General features: G+C 47.8%; 1 protein-coding gene across 1 annotated transcript in view; it reads right to left on the bottom strand.

Annotated features, from left to right (window-relative positions):
- Window positions 1-21,583, bottom strand: part of LOC147712585 (AMP deaminase 1-like) — a 2,876,771-nt gene that overhangs the window by 384,494 nt on the left and 2,470,694 nt on the right. Inside the window, exon 13 of the mRNA XM_086923285.1 lies at window positions 378-551. Coding sequence (XP_086779411.1) covers window positions 378-551 — 174 coding nt within the window. The remainder of the gene's footprint in view (window positions 1-377; window positions 552-21,583) is intronic.

The following is a 21,583-nucleotide window of genomic DNA, read 5'->3' as shown; positions in this document are numbered from 1 at the left end:
CCCAGTGACTGGCCAATCTCAGGTGATCGCAAATAATAAATTGACCCATTTATAGATCGGTCGATTCGCAAAAATCAGATTGCATTCCCAAAAAGTTGGTGCACACTTTGTGACCACTTTTACAAATGTAACCTTTGTACATGAGGCCATATTTTGTATCTGATACATTCACTTTGTACCGAAAACAATAGTTTTATAATTAGTTTTTTCAATACTGCAAGCATTTTAAAATGTTTCAGTCAATACTGCAAATTCAAACAAGAGCTATTGGCTTTGCCAATGCATGTTATACTTTAGTAAATGCAAAAAGAAATGAAGTTAGTGTTTATTTACATCAAAGTCCAAATAAAGACAGAACTTTTTTTGAAATACAGTACCTTTGTGTAGTGGAACAGCAATGGATCATCAGTTGAAAGAGAAACCATAAGGCCTTTCTCAAAAAATTCATAAAATGGACTTTTCGAATACTCTAAGAAAAGGCTATTGTTACTCAAGGGTGACATTGCGACAGGCACTTTGCAGAGATAGTACAGGTACTGCAGAGTAGAACTCTAAAAGAAAACAAGAAAAACAATTAAACATAGGCTGTACCGGTAACTTGTTCTTTAATAGAGGCACAAAGCGTGTTTCTTTATTAAGAAGGGATTTAGTAATTGTCATATTTACTGGGGCTGACTAAGATTTCTCATAAAAGCCTGGCATGAGAACAGAGGGGGTAATAACAACTTTCTATTAGGACGGCTGCAGGTTTCCCTACCTGAAAAGTGCATATATGCGGAGTGATTGTGCTTTCCCTCTAGGATCAGAGCATATGTGATGGTAAGAGGATGGGATTGGGTCCTGGCATGGCACATGAAAAGAACACACACAGTCATTGCAAATGCAGAACACTAGGAACTACAAAATACAAACAATGGTGTGACCATTGCTCTAAAGAAACAATTAATTGATAAATTTAGAAGCAATTACCGTGAACACTGTTAGTATATGCCTACCTAGGAAGGTGTTCTAAACTATATATATATATATATATAGATAGATAGGTCATCTGGTATCCAGTTGGCTCTTGTGGTGAACATGGCAATAGCCTGGGAAACTGAATCAGATAGAGGGTTTAAAGCTGATGCATTGTCTAGATTACCTACCAGTTATCTTCCTTACTCCTAGTCTGCGTCTTCCCTATCCCACTACTAACTGCTTGAGGGTGAGTCTCACCTGGGAAAAAGACAATTCTGTAGCTCCAAACTTGAAACAAAAACAAATACCTATTTTTAGGTTGAGATTAGAAAGCGCTTTTGCTGATGCTCAGTGCCCGTTGTACATGCTTTGAGGAGTTTGACGTTGCCCATTGCTTTTCATTTGTCTATGTCAGTGTCATTTAAAAAAACTTGCTTGCTAGTGGTCAATCCTGCCTCTTTGTCCCATCTTTTTCTCTTCTGTTCCTCCCACGGAGCAGGGACTAAAAACTGTATCATAATGCCATGGTTGTTTTTCTGTTCTTTGGGGGACTATTTTTCTTGGTTTCCTCCTCTGTTACTGTTTACCTGTGTTCAGCTTCAGTGTCATAGCTGCTTAAATTTTAATACATAATTCCTCCCTCCCACCTCATCTTAATGCCACAGTTCTTTTTTTATTGAGAGAGTTAATCCAATGACAGAGTCCATAATTGCATAAAAAATAAAAACAAATGATAAAGTAAAAACATCATTACAATTATTTTTAACAATCGTAAATGACTTTAAGAATCTATCTGATAAATGTGATCAATATGTAAATTTGGCAATGGTACAATAGTAAATAGATTGAAGCGAGAGTTCACTCCAGAACTCGGACGCACTGCGTGATCCAAATTATATACCAATAATGCGCATTCTCAGTAATCCAAAAGTTTGTCTTTTTTCACCAAGTTACATAGTAAGCAATAGATGTATGATCAGCTTCTACTACAACAGATGTGCCTCAAGCCTCGTTCTGTCGCATGCCCCATACATAAATAAATCCTTAGTGAATAATCTTCCTGTCCCAATGCATTTCGGGCTTATTTTTGTAGCCCTTCTTAAGGGGTTCCCTGTAAAGTTTAGAAAAGCACAATAAATTAGAGGATAAACTACATGAACATGTTTAAATGCACAACAATTCCTCTCTTGATTTTACCCCAAGACTCTAACTGACGTATTCCCTCTATGCGCAAATATATGCGATACGCTCTCTCGTCTAACCCACAAAAATCACATAAATTTGTACACTTTTCGGCTTAAACCCGCCTTATGTGAACTTCAATGGTCCAGACTTTGCTGGTACAATAATCTCTATAACTGGCCCCATCATTCACCCATTGTACCTTTTTACTTTCTTGTTGCGTTTTCCTTCGCAACCATGTTCCCTCCATTTGTCATTTGCAGAATAATACTTGGTGTTAAACTTTCCCCCTCTTAACTGGTAGCTCAAAAGAACACCTTCATCAGCCAATGATTTTAAACCCGACCGTATATGCTATACTATCCCTGTACTACAAATCCCATGGAGCATTATTTCACCCAACATCATCCATTCGTACAATAGCACATACAAGCCCCCCCCCCCGCTTTAATAGAACACGTGTCGATATAACTCCTAGCCAAGTGCTTTCCAAAGATTTGGGAAATTCCTGTATGATTCCGATCTTAATGCATCTCTCTTTCCTGACTCTTTGATTCTATATATTTGGACCGAAATTAATGGAGTTTTGGAGTTTCCTCAGATCACCACTTTTGAAGTATTAGGGATCTGATTATTAAAACAATAATATACAATTATTTTTTGGTTCTAGGCAAACATTTAGGTCAGATGAGTACTCTAAAACTACTGTCTGAGCATCTAACGGGTACTTCAATTGAATGCACAACTGATTAATCTCATCTCAAAACTGTTGTAACCTTGGGCAACCCCATATAATGTGGGTTCAGTTCCCCCCTCCCTCCACATCACACCTAAAACAATTTGCAGATAACTGCGGGTTAATTTTAGGGAGGAAAGCAGGTGTTCTGTACAAAAGCCACTTGCTATAAATTGAATTTGGTGCTGATGAGCACCTTTAGCAGGGTACAATCAAACTTGTTAATCTCATGACAAGTTGTATTAAAAATCTGAAGATTTTCTTTGGACTGCCATTTTTGACTCACCTTCTCACAGAGATTGGCTGTCCTATGGTTCCATAAGGAGGAAACCCAGCAACTAATTGATTTACAGGTCTTAGATTCTCAAAACCTCAACGAAGTCTATAGTTGCAATTGTGTCTCCAGGGTCTATAGCCTGTAGGAAAAGCCTAATCCCAATATAAGCCCATTGCACAGATGTTTTAAAAGTACTTTGATGCTAGGCTCTACTTCTTGCCAACTTTTCCAACTTCCATCCATAAAATCCCATAACATGAAATTTCCCTTACTCTCCCATCTAGAAGCAGCATTTTTATCTACAAGAGGGTACTCCCCAATATATACATCCCTCAGGGAAGTTGCTCCCATTAATCAAGGGACTATCATAATCTCTAAACAATTTCTGCGTTTAATGATCCACTAGAGAATTATATCTGAATTTTTGGGAATCTTAAGTGAGGCATAGAAAAATCGACAATGTCATATTTTCCAAAGATCTAATCTAGAAAAAAGTTATCAAACCTACTCCTATTCGGAGGCTTAATAAACCTATGTCTGGTGTGTGCAAAATTTGCAGCATAATATTTTTTCAAACCAGGGAGGGCCAGGCCACCTTCTTTTACTGGTCTATTAAGTGTATCTAAAGCTAATCTACGTGTTTTATTAGCCCATAAAAAAGCCTAAAACATGCTTTGCTTTTCTATGAAAAATGTAATCTGTACGGCGTTAGGAATAGCTGACAGCAAAAAATTGCACTGAGGTAGAATAGACATGCGGATCAAAGGGGCACAACCAATTATTGATGGGGTAGATAATTCATTTTTATAAACAACCCTTTTATTTGATTAATTAAGGGAACATAGTTCAAGACACATATCGTTAACATTATCAGAAACAAATATTCCAAGATAACTTTTGGGCCTTGTGTTAACTGAGGAATGAAAATCGGATAATAAAGTGTTGAGTTCTGTATTACAAAGTAAACTTTCTATTTTTACATTATTTATCCTATAACCTCAGAGCAATTGATATTTTGGGAACATTTCGAACACATTCTTTTGGTTCTCTGCATCGGGATTATGAAACAAAGTTATATTATCAGCATAACGTTTTATATTAGTAAAACTGCGAATGGTGGTACTATACTTACATTTGAGTGGACAGCTATTGCTAATGGCTCTATAAAAAGAGCAATGAGTATGGGTGAAATAAGACAGCCTTGTCTTGTTCCTCTGTTAACTTCACATGCACCAATATTGGTAGAATTATTAATTATTTGTTCAGAGGCCCCTGTATAAATGCTATATATATCATATCAATAAACTTAACAGGAAACCTAAGCTAGCCGAGAATAGTAAAAAGACTTTCCCAGCACACAAGGTCGAAAGCCTTTTCAGCATCCAGTAGCATGACCTGAGCCAGGATCTTGTTTTGACAAAAATCTAAAGCTTCAATCTGGAAATAAGTATTAAAAAAGGACTGTCTTCCTCGCACAAATCCACACTGGTCCGAGTGTATAATTCAGCTTATACACGTTCTTATTCTATTTGCTAAAAGAATAGTTAAAATGTTGTAATCAATGTTTAAAAGGCTTATGGCTCTATATAAATTGACATCCTCCTTGTCCTTATTTTTCTTAAAAAAACTAACCACCACTGCTGTGTGAAAAGAAGCCGGGATTCCACCCCATTTAAAAATATTATCAGCTAATTTCACCAACTCAGGATTTAATACTAAAGCATTTTTTTATATAATTCGGGTGGCAGTCCATCTTCTCCGCATGCCTTCCCAGTAGCCAAAGAGTGTACAACATCTTCCATTCCCACTACCAAATCTTACCTCTGACATATCTGCAATTTAAGAATCGAAATTTTATTGAGAAAGTCCCTGAGTCTTACGACTTCCACCGCCTGTCTTATGGAGTAAATTGTTTAGTAATGCTTGAGAAAGCTCTTCTGTATTTGTGTTGCATCTGTTATACGAGTATCCTATCTCCCAGAATATAATCATATTTTGTGCTTGCCGCTCTCTTATTTGCCAGGTTAAAGATTTGCCTGCATATTCACTCCCCTCGTATACTTTTTGGAGATATGCAGAATTAACCAAGTACCCTTTGGTGTAGTAATAATCTTGTCTGGATGTCTGTGCTTGTCTGATCACCTGTTTGTTTCTAGTATTTCTATTTCGTATGTATTGCCCATTAGCCCAATTGCAAAAAACCACAGCTGGACAGAATGCAGAACAATGTCATACATTCACCCCAGTACAGAGATCTGGGCCTAAATCCATTGTTTTTCTGTGCCTCATGGGAACAGTCCAGCTCGAACTGCCAAGCCATGCCTTCCATGGACCGGAAACAAGCTTCCGCGGACCGGTCTCTGGCATTCCAGCTGTCTTCAGCCCGGCTTGCTTGAATCCAGTGGTGTGGAGTGCATGGGACTCACGTCTGAGCATACCCATCCCACTCGGGGTGACAAATGCAAAAAACCACAGTTGATGGACAGAATGCAGAACAATGTCATACATTCATGCCAGTACAGAGATCTGGGCCTAAATCCATCGTTTTTTTGCACTCCACACCACCCCAGTTCAGACATGGCCATATGCAAATCAGTCTGACCCTGTGCCTCATGGGAACAGTCCAACCCGAACTGCCAAGCCATGCCTTCCCTGGACCGGAAACAAGCTTCCGAGGACCGGTTTCTGCCATTTTAGCCATCGTCAGCCCAGCTTGCTTGAATCCGGTGATGCATTTAATCCAGATCAGTTGACTAGGGGTAAGTGCTTGTATTGTCAACGCTCCGTCCATCATTTCCTTTGGTTTTTCTTTGCTCGCCATTAGCCCAATTGACATCTAGTTCTAGTTGTTGTAGTGACGTGAAGTCAGCATTCTAGTGTGGCAAGTGTGTATGTTGCACTGTACACCCACCACAAACGTCACCGGACAGGTGACGCTGATCTAATAAAAGAGGCGGAGCGCACGTGCTCATGCCCAGTTGTACCCTGTAACCACTCTGTCCGTGTCACCAGTCATTCCCAGCATGTGGGCCTAGGGCCCAACATTAAACTGGTGATGAGGAGGAAGCTGTGCCACGCGTGCCACAGCTGGAACAACATCATGGGGGAAAGGGAGGGAGGGAGCTGCCTACCTCGAGGGCACCCACTCCCTGTGAACGGCGCCGGCCGCCGAGAGGCCTGCGGGGCATGTGTCGAGCCCCGGGCCTGCATCAAGAAACTAGGTGACCGGGAGCCCACCCCGCACCTCATTTGCCTGCTGTGAGGTGCCTCTTGCGTGGAGGTGCCCGGAGGAGAGCAGCACCAGCTGAGCGGAGCCCACCCGCATCGGCCACAACAGCGTGCCCCGGAAGTGAATTAAGTACAACGCGGAGCTCACCCGCGTGAAAGAAGAGGCCTGCCGGCCGAAGGTGAGGGACCGGGGGAACGAAAGCAAAATGACCCTGTTAAATAGGAGGAAGTCGGGTGCCCACCCTGACCTCGTAGTGCCTGCCCCTGACTGCACCCCACCCTCGCGAGGGAAAAGGAAATGTGCCCCACCACTGAGCACGCGATCTCGACACCAGCTTTGGAGAACCGTAGCTTTAAGGCCCGGAGGCGCAGGGTACGTCTGAAATCCCCGGGATTCACCTGCCTTGTCAGAAACAGAGACACAGACTCTTCGTCTGACATAGAAGATTGTATTTATTAGCTGCAGCTAGTACAGTGGTCTTAGAAGTCGGTGGTATAACAAGGTTCAAAAGAGACTGCCACTTAACTCCGTGGCGCACAGGTTTATATACAGTACAATACAATGCAAAATGCAATCACACAAGAGCATGAGACATAGGCAAACGTTATGAACAATGCTTTAAGTCCAAAGCAACTCGAATTCCCGGTCTATGTTTACCACTCGACCCCTTAAGCAAATTAAAAACGAATCCACACAATTCGATTTACAAGTAGAGAAAACACAGCTGTAGGTTTTAGACGGACAGTCGTGAAACAGAAGAATGCATGAGACGTGTAGCGAAGGACAGTAGATAAGATAACTTAAAGGAAAGAATGGTGTGAACCAACAAACGGTCTGGACGGGGATTAATCAGCTCAGACAGGAATTAGTGTACTCGGCCAGACCCTGACACTCATTAGTAAACATAAGCAAAGAAGCCACCTGACACGTAAATGCAGAAACAACAAAAACATCGCGTTCGCCGTGCTGCCTGAGTGAGGGCTGTAGGAGAGTAGGGTCTGCTATCCTATGGTCACCCCAAATTTTTGCTTTTTGCTTCACTGGTTTCTGACTTAATGTGGCTGTGGGCCTGCTAATCAGACCCACAGCCTGCTGTTCTCTCTCTAAATTACTGCCAATGCACTTTAGGTGCATTACGAATTGGAACTGGTTCACCTTATGAGCCCCTGTAGTAGTGTACCCTAGGTACCCAGGGCATAGGTGTATCCAAGGCCTACCAGGGGCTGCAGCATGTATTATGCCACCCCTGGCCTGGCCTCCATATTTGACACAACTGGCTGATCACTCAGCTGGGGTAAGTTGGTGTAATCACCTCTTACTTAGGTACAGTATGCCGGTGCCTAACCCTAAACTGGACACATATGTTTCTATCAGCCACTCCTATGGAAGGCCTCATCAATCCTGGAGGCAGAGTGCTTGGAAATATGTGAGATGGTGCTCTAGCATGAGCTGAGCCTGTCTGCAGCTGTCGGGAACCACTCCCTAAGCTGTTCCAGGATATTGCCATACCATATACTCTTAAGTGCATTATAATCCTCGCGGTTAAATGCTATCTTTGGTTTGGCTTTATCAAAACATGTCGAGTAAGGTGTCATACGAATTGGAATACTATCCCCTCGCCAGTTCTGGCGACGGGGATAGCATTCCACCCTTCTAGAGGGACACGACATGTGTGTAGCCTTAACCCCGGTTAAAGTTAAACAGAGCCTCAGCATCACAAAATGGATGCTGCCACCACAGACACGAGTCTGGCCTCCTGCTGCTGACCGAAACTCGGCAGATGGTGGCCTGGACAAAGGGTTTCCTGCCTTGGGAGGTGCGAGCACCACCCCAGACAGGGTTTTGTGTATTGGGTAGGACAGGGCTGAATAGAATCAGACATGCCCGGGGCACACAAGGTGTCCCCGTGCATAGGCCAGTCCAAACCGGTCCTGGGACTTTCCAGACCCAGGCTTGGCGCGGAACTGGACAAAGGAAAGGGGGTGTAACCGCCCCCCTTCCTGGTTCCTCCCAGAGGAGGGACCTAGTAGGTGATCCACCCCTCAGATTGGGAATAAGAGTGGGAGCAGTGCCATTGCACAGCAGATCATCCTGAATCAACTTTACACGAAGAAGAAGACTGGACTTCGACATTCTGCTGCACAGAAGACTGAAGAGAATCTCCCTTGTGGCCTAGGAGTGGCCACCCTGTGAACACAGGTACCAACCAGCAACTCAACGTCTGCTTTGCCGCTGCCTCCCGCCGGAGCCCGAGCCCAGAGCCCGACAAGAACCAGACTCCCAGACCTCTCAGAGCCCGATCCACAGTCCCTGCAAAGAAGGGACCCGTGGAGGCACCGAGTGACGTGGGACCGGACCTTCTGGAAGACACTCGAAAAGCTGACTGCGCAGCTTCTGAGGCATCCTCGACGTTGTGCTTTGGGGACTGAGAACCCCCACCACCGAGCAGCCCTTGCACCGAAGATCAGCCCTCCAGCATCTCCACGGTCTGCGTGGGGCCCTTTTGCATTGTGCCACTCGACGCGCCATCCCGGCCACTAGCCACGTGGTCAGCGGCCATCTTGGCGACGAAACCGACGATTTACACAGCAGGTCTGGTTGCTCCAGACCTACCCAAGCTCCTGTAAAAAGGAGCACCCGCTCTGACCTTGCTGGTCCGAGTGTTAAGCATCTTTCAACTTCTGCGTGGCTTGCACTTGCCAAGGCCTGTTTGCTCCAATCAGGTCGCCGACACCGCCAACAGCGAGAAGCCTGCGTGGGACAGCTCGTGACCGACTCCTGGACGTCCTCGACCCCGGGTATCCACGTGGCTGCAGAAAGAAGCTACCCGACAATGCCTGTTTGCACCCGACATCGCCTGGTTCCAATCTGGTTCCACGGTAGTCACTGGCTAGTGACTTTGAACACTGTCCCCTCTGCTTTCAGGTCTTCACATCTTCAGATCCACCCTTGGATCCACCGGAACTCTTCACATCGAGCCGCTTGCAGCATCTTCAGCTCCAAGCACCATCGACCAGCGTGACGAAACCCGACACTACTTCGACCCTGTGCACCCACTTCCTGTGGGTGAGGTAACTCAGCTCCGCCGGTGCTCCTGCACTGGTACACACCTCAAGGGCCTGTGTCTTAAGTTTCAGCTCCGTAGGTCACTCGGAAGGTTCCTAACTTTCTAACTTTGTACTTTTTACGCACCATAGACTTTGCATTGGAAAGTGCGTGCACTTTGAACACTGCACCCGAGTCCCGCGGGCCTTTCCCGACTTAGTCACTGCTAATCTCGAATAGCTCCAGCGATTCCCAAGGCCCTAGGCCTGTTCCCTTTCCTATTGGTATCTCTTATACCACTTTCTTAGTATATGGTTTAGGTGGCCCCTAGGGCTCATCCATATTGTGCAACTTTTGTGTATTTTAAACTGTCTTGTGATTTAACGCTTGTGCTTCTGTGCTCATAAAGAGTCCAGGGGATTTTATAGTTAATAAATCAATATATATTTTCAATATATATCTGTGTGGTGTCCCTTTCATTTGGTATTCAAGGGGGTTGTGTATGGTATAACAGCTGGCTTCACATGCCTTTCAGAGTTTAGCCTAAGACTGCTTTGTCCACGTTACCACTAGGATAACTGGTCTACAAGGTTGAATTACAACCATCATCATAAGGGTTGCTTGGCATGGTACAAAGTGATCACTAAGAATTAGTGAGCATTATATACCAGGCCAACTTCTCACATTGGTGAGCAGCGGATTGGGATCTGAGCTTGCTGTTGTTTTACCATTACAATCTTTGAGATTATCATTTGAAAGATCATACAGGTACCTGCTAGGTACATATAAAACAAGACTAGTATACATAAGTTCTACTGAACTTAGTTGTTGTAGAGCAAAGGGAGTAGCACACCCTAGCTACAACTACTAGATAGGTTTAGTAGGTAAACACCAGTGTAGGTAGATTGCAACACATCCACCCACACTAGAGCAATGTCTGGAGCAGAGGGTTCCACTGGGAACATCCCTGTTGAGAGTGACCCTCCAAGGGCACCATCCAAATTTGCTATTTTTTCCTTTAAGGAATTAAGACAGCTTTGTGTCTTAAGGGGTCTGAAGACAGGGCCTTCCCCTACTACAGACCACCTAAGAGAGCTCTTAGACCAGTCTGAGACTCTAAAGCCCTCTAAGGCAAACCCCACAGGGAATGCTGAAGGAGGCCATCCTTCAGAGGATGACACTGTAGACACCCCTGGTCCTATCATCCTGGTAGATGAGGAAGCCTCCACCACTGGAGCTCCTCAAGTAGATGAAGAGGAAGAGGAAGAAGAGGAGGAGGTGGAAAGCAGTGAGTCAGATGATGACAGAAATAGTCAGGTGCTGGTCAGTAGGCTGAACCAGGCTAACTTAAGTGTGTTTGGGACTGAAGCAAGGCTGACCTTGCCCAGCCACCCAAATGGACTTAACCAGGGGCATAGGAGGAGGAGGAATCACTCAGGTGAATCCAATAGCTCCCATGTCTCTAGAGGCTCTCATGGTCACTCCAGAAAGGAGATGACTAGCCCTCAGAGAAGGGAACATGAGGCCAAGATGAGAGAGGCTGAGCTTAGGATTCAGAGGCAAGAACTAGAGGTTGCCCTGGCCCAAGAGAAACTTGCTAGAGCAAGACAGCCTAGAGAGAGTGGGGTAATAGAACCCACTGGTGGCAGCAATATCCACAAGGATAAAGACAGGTCTTTTGATAACAGAAACCTGAGTAAGAATGTGCCCCCCTACAAAGCTGGGGATGACATCCATAAATGGATTACTGCAATGGAGAGAGCCTGCAGAGTACAGCAGATCCCTCAGGAGCAGTGGGCAGCAATCTTGTGGCTCTCCTTTGAAGGTAGAGGCCGAGACAGACTCCTCACAGTCAGTGATGGGGATTCTAGAAACTACCTGGTCCTGAAGAGTGCTCTGATTGATGGGTTAGGCTTAACCACTGAACAGTACAGGTTAATGTTCAGAGATACCCAGAAGACACAGACTCAGGACTGGTCTGAATTTGTTGAGTGTGCCACTAAGGCTCTGGAGGGATGGTTGCTGGGAAGCAAGGTTACAGACTATGAAGGATTGTATAATTTGCTGATGAGAGAACAAAGTTTAAATAATTGTCAGAACCAGCAGTTGCATCAACATTTTGTTGACTCAGATTTGACCTCTCCCCAAGAATTGGGAAAGAGGGCAGATAAATGGGTAAGAACCAGAGTTAAGCAAAAGAACCAGAACCAGAACCAGGGTGGTGACCAGAAGAAAACAGACCAGAAGGGTGGGGAGCAGAAATCTAAAGACCAGAAGTCTTCAACAGGGCCCCAAACTGAGACAGAGGGTGGGTCCCAAACTTCCAAGAAAAAGAAGAAAGAAGGTCAGAAGAAAGCCTGGTGTAAAACTTGTAAGAACACCTCTCACTGGACAAGTGAGTGTAAAAAGGGTGGAGCCCCCAGCACTGCAGCCCCTAAGGCAACTGCACCCACTAGTACAGCTAGCAGTGCTGGTCCTCAAACCAAGGGGGTAGTGGGTATCACTTTGGGAACTGAAGGAGATTCTGACCTAGTCAGAACCCTTACACAGGCTGTTCTGATTTGTGAAGGGGACATAGATTTGACCCCTGACATAAGTCCCAGTAACCTGGGCAAATACAGACAGACGCCTTTGATCAACAATAAAGTGGCTCAAGCTTACAGGGACACATGTGCCAGTGTCACTATGGTGACACCTAACTTTGTGGACCCTGAACAATACATGCCAGGTGATAATTACCTGGTGACCAATGCCAGCAATGTCACTACTACACATAGTGTGGCACTTGTTAACTTTTCCTGGGGAGGGGTAACTGGCCTAAAAAGAGTTGTGGTTAGTGCTGATCTCCCAGTAGAATGTTTGTTGGGCAATGACCTGGAGAACTCTCTATGGTCAGACGTTGAGTACAGGACTCATGCAGAGATGTTAGGGATATCATCACATGTCCTTGCTGTGACCAGGTCACAGGCCAAAAAGTGCCTCTCTGAACCTCAGGTCTTGGATCCTGGAACAATGGACCAAGCACCTTCCAAGAAGAAGAACAGGAGGGTTAAGGCTGCGCCTTCCCAACTGCCTACAAGTGAGGATCAGGCTTCACAGGAAACTGATCTTGAGACCCCTGAAGGAACTGTCTCTGAAGGACTTGAACCTGATCAGGTTGAGTTTCTGGGGACAGGGGGACCTTCTAGGGCAGACTTGGGGCAGGCTCAGTTAACCTGTCCTTCTCTTGAACCCCTCAGACAGCAGGCTGCTGCTGAGGCTGCTGGGAATGCTGAAGGTGCCCATAAAGTTTATTGGGATGAAGGACTCCTTTACACAGAGGGTAGAGACCCCAAGCCTGGTGCAACCAGGAGGTTGGTTATACCTCTGCAATTTAGGGGTTTCCTTCTCACCTTAGCCCATGATATTCCTCTAGCAGGACACTTAGGCCAGAACAAGACCTGGGACAGGCTTGTCCCTCACTTTCACTGGCCTCACATGTCTGAAGACACCAAGGAGTTTTGTCGCTCCTGTGGAACCTGCCAAGCCAGTGGTAAAGCAGGTGGAACAACAAAGGCCCCCCTGATACCACTACCTGTGGTGGGGGTTCCCTTTGAAAGAGTGGGGATTGATATTGTTGGTCCAATGGATCCCCCTACAGCATCTGGGCACAGATTCATACTGGTGGTAGTGGATCATGCCACCAGGTACCCAGAGGCAATTCCACTTAGGACCACAACAGCTCCTGTTGTGGCCAGGGCCTTACTTGGAGTTTTCTCCAGAGTGGGGTTTCCTAAGGAGGTAATATCTGATAGAGATGCCAACTTCATGTCAGGATATTTGACAGCTATGTGGAAGGAATGTGGTGTTAACTACAAATTCACCACTCCTTATCACCCACAATGCAATGGGCTTGTTGAGAGATTTAACAAGACCCTAAAGGGCATGATTAAAGGATTACCTGAAAAGCTCAGGCGAAGATGGGACATCCTACTGCCCTGCCTTTTGTTTGCTTACAGAGAGGTCCCTCAAAAGGGGGTTGGCTTCAGCCCCTTTGAATTGTTGTTTGGGCATCCTGTAAGAGGACCCCTGTGTCTAGTGAAGGAAGGATGGGAGTTACCTCTCAAAAAGCCTAAACAAGACATAGTGGACTATGTACTTGGTCTCCGCTCCAGGATGGCAGAGTACATGGAAAAGGCATCCAAAAACCTTGAGGCTAGCCAAGAATTACAGAAAGCTTGGCATGACCAAAAGGCTGTCCTTGTTGAATTTCCGCCTGGACAGAAGGTATGGGTGTTGGAGCCAGTGGCCCCAGCAGCACTCCAAGACAAGTGGTCTGGACCCCATACAATTCTGGAGAAGAAGGGAGAGGTTACCTACTTGGTGGACCTAGGAACTCCCAGGAGCCCCCACAGGGTGCTCCATGTAAACAGATTGAAGGCATATGTCAGCAGGACAGACATGGGCTTGCTCATGGCTACAGATGAGGGACAGGAGGAAGAGAGTGACCCTCTCCCAGACCTGCTCACTCAGAACCCTGAGGATGGTTCAGTTGATGGTGTGGCCTTAGGTGGCAGCCTCACTGAGCATCAGCAACATGACTGCAGACAAGTTCTGCAGGCATACAGACATATGTTCTCCTTGACACCCAGTCAGACTAACTGGTGTACCCATGTGGTGGACACTGGTGACAGTCTTCCTGTAAAGAGCAAGATTTACAGGCAACCTGACCACGTCAGGGACTGTATAAAGACTGAGGTGCAAAAGATGCTGGAATTAGGTGTTATTGAGCCTTCAGAGAGCCCCTGGGCTAGCCCAGTGGGTCTGGTCCCCAAACCTCACACCAAAGATGGCAAGAGAGAGATGAGGTTCTGTGTGGATTACAGAGGACTCAATGCTGTCACCAGGACAGATGCACACCCTATTCCAAGGGCAGATGAGCTCATTGACAAGGTGGCTTCTGCCAAATATTTGAGCACATTTGACTTGACAGCTGGCTACTGGCAAATCAGGTTAGCTGAGGAGTCTAAAGCCAAAACAGCATTTTCGACCCCTAGTGGGCATTATCAGTTTGTGGTGATGCCCTTTGGTTTGAAAAATGCACCTGCCACCTTCCAAAGGTTGGTGAATCAAGTCCTTACTGGGTTGGATGACTTTTGTGCAGCTTATCTGGATGATATTGCTGTCTTTAGCTCCACCTGGGAGGATCACCTGGTCCACCTGAAGGAAGTGCTTGAGGCTCTGCAGAAGGCAGGCCTCACTATCAAGGCAACAAAGTGCCAGATAGGGCAGAGTAAGGTTGTATACCTGGGCCACCTTGTAGGTGGAGGCCAAGTTCAACCACTGGAGAGTAAGATCCAGACCATCAAGGACTGGTCCCCTCCAACCACCCAGACTCAGGTCAGAGCTTTCTTGGGCCTGACTGGGTGCTACAGGAAGTTTGTTAAGAACTATGGGTCCATTGTGACTCCTCTTAATGATCTGACATCCAAGAAGATGCCCAAAAAGGTTCAGTGGACAGAAATCTGTCAAAAGGCATTTGATGACCTGAAGAAGGCCATGTGCTCTGCACCTATCCTGAAGAGTCCTGACTACTCAAGAGAGTTCATTGTCCAAACAGATGCTTCTGAGTTGGGAGTGGGAGCAGTGCTTTCACAGCTTAATGTAGATGGCCAGGACCAGCCCATTGCTTTCATTAGCAGAAGGCTGACCCCCAGAGAGAAACGTTGGTCAGCTATAGAGAGGGAGGCCTTTGCTGTGGTGTGGGCCCTGAAGAAGTTGAGACCATACTTGTTTGGCACTCACTTCAAGATTCAGACCGACCATAAGCCCCTCCTATGGCTTAATCAGATGAAGGGTGAAAACCCCAAACTACTCAGGTGGTCCATTTCCCTACAGGGGATGGACTTTACAGTGGAGCACCGCCCAGTAACTGACCATGGCAACGCAGATGGTCTCTCCAGGTACTTCCACTTAGAACATGAAGACACAACTGGTCAAGGTTAGTCTAATGTCCCTGCGTTTGGGGGGGGGGGTTATGTAGGAGAGTAGGGTCTGCTATCCTATGGTCACCCCAAATATTTGCTTTTTGCTTCACTGGTTTCTGACTTAATGTGGCTGTGGGCCTGCTAATCAGACCCACAGCCTGCTGTTCTCTCTCTAAATTACTGCCAATGCACTTTAGGTGCATTACGAATTGGAACTGGTTCACCTTATGAGCCCCTGTAGTAGTGTACCCTAGGTACCCAGGGCATAGGTGTATCCAAGGCCTACCAGGGGCTGCAGCATGTATTATGCCACCCCTGGCCTGGCCTCCATATTTGACACAACTGGCTGATCACTCAGCTGGGGTAAGTTGGTGTAATCACCTCTTACTTAGGTACAGTATGCCTGTGCCTAACCCTAAACTGGACACATATGTTCCTATCAGCCACTCCTATGGAAGGCCTCATCAATCCTGGAGGCAGAGTGCTTGGAAATATGTGAGATGGTGCTCTAGCATGAGCTGAGCCTGTCTGCAGCTGTCGGGAACCACTCCCTAAGCTGTTCCGGGATATTGCCATACCATATACTCTTAAGTGCATTATAATCCTCACGGTTAAATGCTATCTTTGGTTTGGCTTTATCAAAACATGTCGAGTAAGGTGTCATACGAATTGGAATACTATCCCCTCACCAGTTCTGGCGACGGGGATAGCATTCCACCCTTCTAGAGGGACACGACATGTGTGTAGCCTTAACCCCGGTTAAAGTTAAACAGAGCCTCAGCATCACAAAATGGATGCTGCCACCACAGACACGAGTCTGGCCTCCTGCTGCTGACCAAAACTCGGCAGATGGTGGCCTGGACAAACGGTTTCCTGCCTTGGGAGGTGCGAGCACCACCCCAGACAGGGTTTTGTGTATTGGGTAGGACAGGGCTGAATAGAATCAGACATGCCCGGGGCACACAAGGTGTCCCCGTGCATAGGCCAGTCCAAACCGGTCCTGGGACTTTCCAGACCCAGGCTTGGCGCGGAACTGGACAAAGGAAAGGGGGTGTAACCGCCCCCCTTCCTGGTTCCTCCCAGAGGAGGGACCTAGTAGGTGATCCACCCCTCAGATTGGGAATAAGAGTGGGAGCAGTGCCATTGCACAGCAGATCATCCTGAATCAACTTTACACGAAGAAGAAGACTGGACTTCGACATTCTGCTGCACAGAAGACTGAAGAGAATCTCCCTTGTGGCCTAGGAGTGGCCACCCTGTGAACACAGGTACCAACCAGCAACTCGACGTCTGCTTTGCCGCCGCCTCCCGCCGGAGCCCGAGCCCAGAGCCCGACAAGAACCAGACTCCCAGACTTCTCAGAGCCCGATTCACAGTCCCTGCAAAGAAGGGACCCGTGGAGGCACCGAGTGATGTGGGACCGGACCTCTTGGAAGACACTCGAAAAGCTGACTGCGCAGCTTCTGAGGCATCCTCGACGTTGTGCTTTGGGGACTGAAAACCCCCACCACCGAGCAGCCCTTGCACCGAAGATCAGCCCTCCAGCATCTCCACGATCTGCGTGGGGCCCTTTTGCATTGTGCCACTTGACGCGCCATCCCGGCCACTAGCCACGTGGTCAGCGGCCATCTTGGCGACGAAACCGACAATTTACACAGCAGGTCTGGTTGCTCCAGACCTACCCAAGCTCCTGTAAAAAGGAGCACCCGCTCTGACCTTGCTGGTCCGAGTGTTAAGCATCTTTCAACTTCTGCGTGGCTTGCATTTGCCAAGGCCTGTTTGCTCCGATCAGGTCGCCGACACCGCCAACAGCGAGAAGCCTGCGTAGGACAGCTCGTGACCGACTCCTGGACGTCCTCGACCCCGGGTATCCACGTGGCTGCAGAAAGAAGCTACCCGACAACGCCTGTTTGCACCCGACATCGCCTGGTTCCAATCTGGTTCCACGGTAGTCACTGGCTAGTGACTTTGAACACTGTCCCCTCTGCTTTCAGGTCTTCACATCTTCAGATCCACCCTTGGATCCACCGGAACTCTTCACATCGAGCCGCCTGCAGCATCTTCAGCTCCAAGCACCATCGACCAGCGTGACGAAACCCGACACTACTTCGACCCTGTGCACCCGCTTCCTGTGGGTGAGGTAACTCAGCTCCGCCGGTGCTCCTGCACTGGTACACACCTCAAGGGCCTGTGTCTTAAGTTTCAGCTCCGTAGGTCACTCGGAAGGTTCCTAACTTTCTAACTTTGTACTTTTTACGCACCATAGACTTTGCATTGGAAAGTGCGTGCACTTTGAACACTGCACCCGAGTCCCGCGGGCCTTTCCCGACTTAGTCACTGCTAATCTCGAATAGCTCCAGCGATTCCCAAGGCCCTAGGCCTGTTCCCTTTCCTATTGGTATCTCTTATACCACTTTCTTAGTATATGGTTTAGGTGGCCCCTAGGTCTCATCCATATTGTGCAACTTTTGTGTATTTTAAACTGTCTTGTGATTTAACGCTTGTGCTTCTGTGCTCATAAAGAGTCCAGGGGATTTTATAGTTAATAAATCAATATATATTTTCAATATATATCTGTGTGGTGTCCCTTTCATTTGGTATTCAAGGGGGTTGTGTATGTTATAACAGCTGGCTTCACATGCCTTTCAGAGTTTAGCCTAAGACTGCTTTGTCCACGTTACCACTAGGATAACTGGTCTACAAGGTTGAATTACAACCATCATCATAAGGGTTGCTTGGCATGGTACAAAGTAATCACTAAGAATTAGTGAGCATTATATACCAGGCCAACTTCTCACAAGGGCAACACAAAATGGTGGCGACTACAAAATGGAGGCTGAGTACGAACGAATTCGTAATTTACAGAACCTCAGCTTCCCCCCGCGCAATGCAGTGAACAGAGAGGTTGCAGCGGTGGGGGAGAAGCCGTGAACCACGCACCCCAGGAGGGAGAAGTGCGACTGCAGGCGCACAGGAGAAGGCGGCAAGGCAGCCCGCCTCACGGTGCAGAGCCCCTGAAGCAAATCGCCTGTAAAAGCAGCGAGATATCCAGCACGCCCCAAGCCACGTAGAGCGGCACTGAAGATAAAGTGTCAAGTGTCCCAGTCTACGAGGCACCCTCGATCAACAAGCTACCTACACAAGCTAGCATGCTGCAGCAAAAGTATAAACCAGCCCCGCAGAAGAAAATAGCCCAGAATGCCTACGCTACCAATGTGATGACAGCCAGGTGGCCCAAGAGGTACCGATCGTCCTGCAGCAGTCCAGTCGCCAAAGAATCAAGTAGAGAAACGCCCCGTAGCGTAAGGCAGACTGTCCGGACCTCCAACATTCAAGTGAGTCTGACACAGATCAAGTGAACAGTCACAGGGCTGTACCCACAGCGCGACCCTCCCTGCCTGCTGCCATCCGTCAGAGAGGAGCTCAGTACAGGCACCAGCAATAAGGAACACACTGCACTTCAAGTTCACCCTAAGGCCCACAGCATTAGTAAAGTTGTTGCGGCCTTTCTTCAGCGCCCCCTTATGGAGGCTTGCACACTGCATCCTGGCCAGCAACCTGTCTGCCCTGCACCCACACAGAAATGGACCCTTAGCGTGAGGCCGACTGCCAGGGCCTCCCAGGCAAAAGAGGCAGCATAACTGACTTCAGTGAAACTTGAAACACTTGCCTGAAAAGGATGAAGGGGAGAGGTGCTGTGTTTGTTCTGACCAGCCTCCCATAGACCGCACCTGCATCTTCACTCCAGCCGAGCGTCAGCCAAGCCTGGTACGGTCGGCAGAAAATAGCACAGCATTGCCACCTTGTGGCCATCAGTGTTAACTGCATCCTGGTGATCCGAGCAGTCAAAATGAAACAAACGGCCTGCAAAACTGAGGAAAGCTGCTGTGGCCGCGCTTTATGAGGCGGCCTGCACAGGGCTAGGCTTGAAACACCAAGCCGCCCTACTGCAACTCCCTGAGGAAAGTAAAGACTGATAGTGCCCCTCCATGCTTTGCCTGCAACATTGCCTGAACCATGGTGGCCAATAAGCTTAACTGCACTAAGGCCCACGTAAACTGTTACCAGCAGCTGGTACTGAGCACTGCACCCCGAGTATTACCTAAGAATGTCGGCAGCATGTCGGGGTGAAACAAGCCCCCAGTGAGGCACGGTATGCAGCAACACACACTAAGGAAAGGCTGTGGAGTCCAGAGCTAAACAGGCAAAGGAGCAATAGAGACCCCGAGCTTACCAAGACAAGTGACCCTAACTGAGCCAGACTCTGCATCACCAGGGCCCAGAGGGGTGCATATCACAAGGAGAGCATTATGGCAGGCCACCACTGCAGGAGAGAGGAAGCAGGTGTACAGGGAGCTAGCCAACATCACCCTCACTGACACAAAGCAAGAGCCTTTCAACAGACTGGTGATGCCTGCAAGTTCTGCTGCCTCTGCCGGGAGCCAGAGTTTGGTTTCCCCTGTGAAGGCTTGATGGGTACTGTCGCAAGAGAAGAGACCACACAACGAGGAAGAAACGTCCCCTAGAACAAAAGTGAGCTGCTCCCTTTCTCCCACACACTGCTGCAAAAGACGCATCCCCACACACTGAAGGAAAAAAAAGCCAGACAGTGACACCCACTGCATTAAGGAAGAAAGTGCACAGCCACCACTGCAAGAAAGAGGAGCATGCACGCCAAGCGCCAGTAGAGGCTGCCGCGAAAGACCAAGAGCACAACGTTTGAGGTGCGCTTCACATGCACCCAGGAACCTGACGACACGGACAGGCGCCTAGGAGAGAGAAACCTCTCCACAGAGAAGCACTGCTGAACGCAGTACAGAGAGCAACAATGCCATCTAGTGGCCATCTCCTGGTACTGTAAGGGAGGAAGGAAAACAAGCTTACAACAAGAACGAGCCAGAGACGCAAGAAACACGCCAGGAGACCGAGCAGGAACGCGCCAGAAACGCAAGAAACACGCCAGGAGACAGTGTAGGAATGTGCCAGAAACTCAAGGAACAAGCCAGGAGACGGCGCAAGAACGCGCCAGAGTACGGGGAACACACCAAGAGTATAGGAACTCCACAAAGAACACTCAAGAGAACGCGCAGCAAGTGCCCCCAAGAAAAGTAAACAAAGAGCGCAGCCATTGACGCGTGAAAGGGAGTGACCAGAAGAAGGTCGACGGTCAACGGAGCGGTGACGCAACCCTCCAGAAGCACTTAAACCACGCCAGAAGAAAGTACAGCGATGCCTGGTGGCCACAGGCCATCGCTGCAGCAGTATGGCGAAGACAGGAGCACCATCACACGAACCGAAGCTTGACCAAGGCATAGTCCGCGAACACGGACCAGCGAACTTCGACACCACAGGTTAGCAAAGTAAAACTTTTAAGGCTCTCACTACGGGTCACCGCATTCTGAGCGGCAAAGCCCCTGCTCCGCTACGGAATTTGGTGACTCGCTACGAGCCTACGCGGGATCTTCGATCCTCCCGGTCAGGACTACTAAAGGTCCCTAAAATAAAGAGGGCCCGAATGGGAGGCAGGTCTTTTAGATTTCTGGCCGCCAAGCAATGGAATACCCTCCCTTTGGAGTTACGCTTGGAGCCTTCGGAGTCAATCTTTAGAAAAAAACTTAAAACTCACCTATACGGGAGGTAGGCGACCAAGAGGGTGGCTGGGACTGTTTCATTCCAATTATCATAGCACGGGGACACGCCGGTGCGCGTAACCAGGCGCTTTATAAACTGCTTTAATAATAATAATAATAATAAAACTGAAGAAGAAGTGAAGGTCGCGATGCTAACTCTGGCGGTTGAGAGAAAATAAGACAGTGTCTTAGGACTAGGACAAGACCAGGAAGACACGTGCAGAGAGCGCGCGCTGCACGGGGAAGCCTGACCAGAGAAGATGAAGAGATCGGTCCAGGTTACGTCGCGAAAAGAAGGAAGAAGAAATCAGAGTGGCACGCCGCCACTGTGAAAAGAAGGAAGGTGACAGGCAATGGAACATCTGAGTGCATTGGAGGACAAGGCCTGGCAAGAGCACCAGCAGCACAGATCAAGGACGTCTACCTACCTACGAGCCATCCATCCACATGGCGATCGCAGAAGAGAGCAAGCTGGACTGTTGGCGACATCTACCTTTGGGGTTGAGTGGAAGACTGGATGGCGAAGGTGCTCAGGCATTGGGAGGCTGAGGAACTGACCAC

The sequence above is a fragment of the Lissotriton vulgaris genome, chromosome 5, assembly GCF_964263255.1.
Source record: "Lissotriton vulgaris chromosome 5, aLisVul1.2, whole genome shotgun sequence".
NCBI lineage: Eukaryota > Metazoa > Chordata > Amphibia > Caudata > Salamandridae > Lissotriton > Lissotriton vulgaris.
This window is presented reverse-complemented; position numbering and strand designations above follow the sequence as displayed.